At 28.4% G+C, this 6,705-nt stretch overlaps 1 protein-coding gene across 1 annotated transcript; it reads left to right on the top strand.

The window, feature by feature from the left end:
• The first annotated feature begins 2,383 nt into the window (after positions 1-2,383).
• On the top strand, positions 2,384-3,417 carry LOC105645070 (Calcium-binding EF-hand family protein). Its single transcript, XM_012230579.4, has one exon. It carries the CDS (start codon positions 2,503-2,505, stop codon positions 3,160-3,162), a length of 660 nt encoding a protein of 219 aa, XP_012085969.1. The 5' UTR covers positions 2,384-2,502; the 3' UTR covers positions 3,163-3,417.
• The last annotated feature ends 3,288 nt before the right edge of the window (positions 3,418-6,705 follow it).

Genomic DNA, 6,705 nt, shown 5'->3' with positions numbered 1-6,705 from the left:
TTTCAGAGACAAATTATAGTAAATAAAATCGACAAAATATTTTGTTAAACTAACTCATTAATCCTCGTGTAAATTCAGTTTTCTCTGTATAAACAAAAGAAAATGAGTATTAACTTGAATTTTTAAACTAAGTAAACAAATTATTGAAATGTGACCAAAAAACAATTCAATAGTTAAATGCTTCTTCCTCTTTTAAGCTAATGGCTGTTGTTAATTTTTATGGCCGATCCATAAAAATAATTTTCTGTGTTTGTTGTACCTAGAACATCTGCTTCATTGCCAATGATTAATCATTGGCTACCCAACTCAATATATTATTACTCACTCCTTCTACTTTAATAATAATATTTAATTTTTTTTATAAAAATTAAAAAAATAATTAAAATATATTATTTTTCTACAAATATATAATAAAATATCTCAAAGTGAAATTTAAATAGAGGCCAGTTTTTTTTTTTTTTTTTTTTGGTTTTTATTACTACAACAAGTGCTCTTGACTACTTATTTTTTCACCGTTAACTCTCTTAATTGATTGATGTTGACTTGTCAACTTCAATATTGCTGGAATAATAAATATGAGTAAATTTTACGGTTGAAAAATATGAAAGAAGTAAGAAATATTTAATTAAAAAAGACCCATTAATTTATTTATTTAAAAATTTTAAATTAAGATGTAATGTCAATACCGTGGACGTGTTTCTTCAAATTATAAATCCATTTTCTGCAAATATTTTATTTGATAATTACAAATATTGCAAAAGGTTTAAATTAAATTTATGTTTGTAAATGTATGTTCATGTGTTTCTTAATTTTTAGCTTAAAAAAAATATTACTCTTTTCCTTGTGGATTTATATTCTCTCAGTAGTAAATAGAAACAATGTTGTCAATTAACATAATTATCATGTTATTAGGTTGAAATCTTGTTAATTGTTATCAATTTAAAAAATATATATCAGAATAGAATTTGTCAAAAAAATATTTATAAAATTAAAAAAATCAATAAAAATAATTAAGCATTGATCCTAAATCAAAGAGGGTTAGTTACACGAGCCATTTGTTTCATTCAATTGTAATTATAATTTAAATCCGAGTTAATATTAAGAATTAGTACTGAATATCTTGAAATAATTTCTCTCCATGTAGTAGTTTTAGGTATACTAATCTTTATCCCTCTTCATCATTAATGTAATATATTTAGTTATAAGATAAAACAAGTCTATTTGGGGCGTGATTAAACTATAAAAATGAAAAAAAAAAAAAGATAATTAAAAAGAAAAAGACTTGGAATTGAATAATCGAATCCAAAACTCCGTTAAGGAGATTCCGAAAACCAAGCAGGTAACAAGGCAACGACTCAACGGTCAGAGCGGGTTTCAGAGAAATCACTTTTCCACTTGAAAAAGAAGTTTTATATTTCCCCTCTAGACTGGTTTTATTTTTAAATTTTAATTTTTTTTAAGGTAAAAAAATTTAATTATTAAATTTTTCGATTTTATTTTTTTATATTTTACGGTATGTCCATTTTATTAAATAATATTTACTAAATCAGTGATACGTAATTTTTATGCAGAAAATTATTTTTATAGCAGAAAATTCTTCTGTTTGAGTTGAACAATAGAATAGCTTTCCTATTAATTATAAATATATAATTATAAATATTGCTTGTCTACTTGCTTTTATTTTGATAATAATTCAACCTTGCAAACCTAAAGTCAATATTCTACGCTATAATTTATTTATTTGATAGGCCAATTTCAAATTAAAAATTCAATCGCTTGAGTTTTCATTTGATTGAGTTCAAATTTGTAACAACTTGTTAAAATTTAATTACCCTGTCTTTTAAGTAATTAAAAATCCTCTTCTTTTTAAAAAAAATTTATCTAAAACAAAATTATTTTACATTTAGTAAAGCTAATATTAATTTGTTAGAAATAGTCCAATTCGAGTTGGATTTTTTAATTTGATTGAGATCAAATTGGATAAAGTTGGAGTATTAGTATAATATTTGATTTAAGTTATTCGTAAATTAATTATTGTATTTTTAAAATCTAAGGTGGGATAAAGCTAATCCCGCTATCCTCGGCAGGATTTACAATTACCGGTCCACTTTAAGACCAACGGACATTTTCATATATCCATTAATCGGGTAATTAACTAATTATCATTCCAATGGCAAGTTTCGTAATTTGTGAATTTAGTAAACCGAATAAACATCGTCCGATTAACGCATCCTAAAATCCAAGGAACCAAAACTGATCATAAAACAGACCAGCCAAACATACAATCATATCTTCCACTCACCAAAAATCAATCAGTGATTCCCACATATAAATAACTCAAAGGCGCATATCGCTGCAAGGAAGCTTCCTGGAAATTGCCATGGAACCAAGTTCTGCTCTCCCACTCCTTTTAAGCCTCTCACCTTCGTCTCTATTTCCCCTCAACCCCTCCATTTCTTCTTTCACATTCTCTGTAGTTTCTCATTCTCTCCATTTTCCGCCATGAAACAGTTCATCAAAGCTATTAGCCCTAAACGCCTCTTAGGATCCAAAAAGGATCGATCTATTGTTTCCAAATCCGACCCCTCGTCTTATAGTTATGGTGCTTCGTCATCCTCCTCCTCCGATTCCTCCGTTTCCAATCAAAAACGCGGTGTAACCGCTGAGGCCGGTACTCCGACCAGTGTTCTCCCTGAAATATCGGGTGACTGGTCTGATATTTCGACTGATTTTTATTCCGATTTGGTTCAGGCTTTTAAGCTGATTGATAGAGATAATGATGGAATTGTCTCCAGGAGGGAGTTAGAAGCTCTGTTAAGCCGACTTGGAGCTGAGCCGCCGAGTCAGGAAGAGGTGGCGACGATGTTAAGTGAGGTGGATCATGTCGGTGATGGTTGTATAAGCGTGGAGGCTTTGATGAACCGGATCGGCTCGGCTTGTGAACCGGCTGGAGATGACGAGCTAAGGGTGGCTTTTGAGTTTTTTGACGCAGATCAAGATGGAAAAATAACAGCAGAAGAGCTTTTTGGAGTTTACAAAGCTATTGGAGACGAGCGTTGCACCTTCGAGGATTGCATGCGCATGATAGCAAGTGTGGATAAGAATGGAGATGGATTCGTATGCTTCGAGGATTTTTGTCGTATGATGGAACTGCAAAGATGATCATGATTTTTGTAATAAGATCATGTGATGGTGGTGCTCTTGAAGAAATCAAATGTCTTAATTATTTTTTTTTTCTTGTTTTTTAAAAGTGTTTGATCTAAGGTGGATGATTAGATGAGAGAGATGATGAGATGTTATAGAAAATATCAGGAACGACCTGATTGGTTTTATCTCAGCTTGCAAAGTTTGCCTCTCTCAGCCGTATATATTATTATTATATATAATATATAATATGTTAGATTTCTTGATGACAAATATTTTATTTTCTTGTTTTTTTTTTTTTTTTCTTTTTCTCTACTAGGGCACTTGCAATTGATAATGCCCTTTTAATTGAATAATGATGACATTTTTTATTTATATAAAAATTTGTTTGAAGTATTCTTTAATCAAGTGAGCAATTCAACTAAAAGTAGGTTTGCTTGTATTTTTTTTGCATTTTTGGTCGGAGCAACATTATATACTAAGACGACTAAATAAGAAAGAAATATGGAAGAAAAAATAGAACTAAGTTAATTTTCTTAATTTTGTTTCTCCCAGCATTTTTAAAAAATCTCTTAATATATTTTTATACATTATTAAAAAATCTTAAGTCTCGAACAGGATTAGGCTTCTGATAAGAATTCGGATGCGACAATCTGTCCAGATACAGGTGGTTTACTTCTCTAGATATGGGTGGTTTATAAAAATTATTAAAAGATCTTAAGTTTCGAGGTGAATTAGACAATTCCTAATACTGAGTTCAGGTTTACAAAATTTAAAACAAATGGTGATGGTGTAACTAATACTTTGGATTACAATAATAAAAGTAAGACTATTAGTGATAAGTTAGAAGGAGAAATGAGGGGCGAAGTGATATTTTTGTTTTTCCACTTTTGCTTCTGAGACAGGCTATGTCATAATATGAGACAGACAGGCTTGAACTGGAAGGAGGAAAGGAAAAACTTTTGTTGCGTGTCTTCTACTTTGAACGATGGTGTGTTTTGCCTACTTTGACAAGAAGTTTCTGTGATTGTGCATTTGCCCTCGAGAGCCTAATTTACTTACCTCATCGATGACTTTGAAATAATAGAGTAATTTTTCTACTCTCTTGTGTTTGTAGGAGCGAGCGAAATAAATTTTCAGATTCATGTTTGTTTTAACGTTTCATAATAAATTTGATTAATTTATGTTTATTTTTAGAGAAAAAGGATTATAAATTAAGCTATAATGATCAACTCTGTAAGTACTGTTTATCAATAAAACACCCATTCGGATTATTTAGTTCAATATAGTTCAAAGCACTACCGACTTTAAAGATTAGCAAATAAAAATATTATAAAAATTGAGATGTAGCGTTTTTTTCTCGGATTTATACATGAAAAGAAATATTTGGAAAGAAAGACTCGGTCTCGTGGGTGGATCCAGAAGCCTTGACGAGTGTTAGAACGGCTAAATGGAAAATTGTCATTACATAAAAATTAGAATTATAAATATTTATTGAATTAGTTTACGTACATTAATATATTTTAATTTAATTTTTTTTTTCAGGCAAGATTTCTAACAATGTGGTGGGGTGCATAAAAAAACAATAAAGATTCTCATCTTGTTCCGTTGCTATTATTATAATCTGCTGTTTATATTCTAAATTAATTATTGGATAATTAATTAGTCAAATGAATATGGATGAGAATGTCCAAGAAAATATTGGTTTTGTGTAATGCAGAAGGCATATACTCTGACAAAAGTCTATTAAAAAATTATATGTGGTTGAGATTTTAAAAATATTTATTTTTATTTTTTTATAAGGGAAAAAATCATTTTCCAAAAAAAAAAAGTAAGGAAAAAAAAATTTCATCTTTAAATTTCACTTTCTTGGCACTCTCATTTGAGAATAATTTCTAATTTTTATTGGAAGGACCAATCAACTTAAAAGATTTGCGACAGATAAAATTAGATTCGTCGTCCTCTTAAACGTTATTTCACGTCAAATTTGAGGGATGAATAATGAAATATTATTCTCTTTAATATTTAATGAAATATTAATTAAACGGCTATTAAAATAATTAATAATTAATTTTATTGAACATACACTAAATTCATTAATTTAATAATCAATTGTATGTAGAGATACATAAATGGATGGTTTGATTTTGAATTGAACCGAACCATAAAAATTAAAATTAGTTTTTATATCAAAATCAAACTGCATAAAGTAAGTTCGAAATGAGATAGAACCAATTGGTTCGATTTTATTAAAAAAAAAATTGTTTTATAATGATTGATTTAAAGACTAAAAATCAAAGTTAAAAAAATTAAATAACCGAATAACTGAAAAAAGCCGAAAATAATTCAATTTGATTTGGTTTTCTATGTTTTTCAAAATTTGGTCAGCCCTTGGAGGATTAGTCAAGGTGATACAAATATTTCTAAGAATATATCATTTGCATACCCAATCACAAAATCCCAATTTTTAATTTATTATTGGTAATATTTTCATAATCATCTTAGATAGTAGAATGAATTTAGGTTAGTTGGAACATAGACTTTCCAAGATCACAGAAGTCATGGAAAATGGGCGGTTTGGCATCAAGCAAGGGAAGTGAACATGCACACCACTATCCAACAATTTAACAATCACTTTCTTCTTTCTTTATTTGTTTTTTCTTACTTTTTTTTTTGAAAATGATGTTTTTTTTTCTTATTAATTATTATTGTTAGGGAATAAAAATATAAATTAGCATATTTTATTTTTATGTTGAAATGGGAAATAAATGATTTTTAATTTTTTAATCTTGACTCCTCCATTTGGCAGGTTTTCCAGTTTCCAGGAAACTTCCTTTGACAACGGCAACATTGTGGGTGTTCTGTGCTTACTATGCATGTAGGTGTTGTTTTCCATTAGGACAAGTTGATTGATTGAGACTTCAACTTCTGGTATTTTCCTTCACATTTATCGTACCATGTTGGGAAATTCCATTGAGGTTTTTTTTTTTTTCCTCAACTACCTTTTATTTGAGTCATTTTCTTAATATTTTTGTTTATAACATTTATTTTATTATTTTTATATTCATTTAAAAATTCTATCTATTTTGATAGACTCTCTTAATTAAATTAAAGAAAATGATATAGACATTATTAAGGCTTCAAACATAATAATTTCAGTATTTATTTCATGAGGTTTCATCTAATTAACAAAATTGTTTGCCTTCTTTAAAAATGAATCACATACCGTAGAACTAACTCAGCTGAAAATTTATTTTACCAGTATATAAATTGATATTGAGTAATTTTTATATTATAAATTAAAGTTTAGAAACGATAAGATGCAGTTGTGTTAATTTAATATGAAAATTAGTTTTTAACTCGAAGTTAGCACAATTACTAGTTGTATAGAAAATAGTTGTACGAGTAAAAAGAAAAGGATAATCTTTCAAAGCTATTGAAATGATAAGCTTTATCTCCCTCTAAATTTGCAGAGTACGAAGAGCCTCTTTTGAGAAATTTAAAGAAATAATTTAAAAGAAAATAAAAAACTAAAGTAGGCTAAGAAAATAAGTTCATCAA

The sequence above is a fragment of the Jatropha curcas genome, chromosome 2, assembly GCF_041381405.1.
Source record: "Jatropha curcas cultivar XTBG-Jc1 chromosome 2, XTBG_Jcur_1.0, whole genome shotgun sequence".
NCBI classification, from domain to species: domain Eukaryota; kingdom Viridiplantae; phylum Streptophyta; class Magnoliopsida; order Malpighiales; family Euphorbiaceae; genus Jatropha; species Jatropha curcas.
This window is presented reverse-complemented; position numbering and strand designations above follow the sequence as displayed.

Coding starts and splice junctions, on each gene's coding strand:
- LOC105645070 (XM_012230579.4), top strand. CDS start 2,503: ATGAAACAGTTCATCAAAGCTATTAGCCCTAAACGCCTCTTAGGATCC.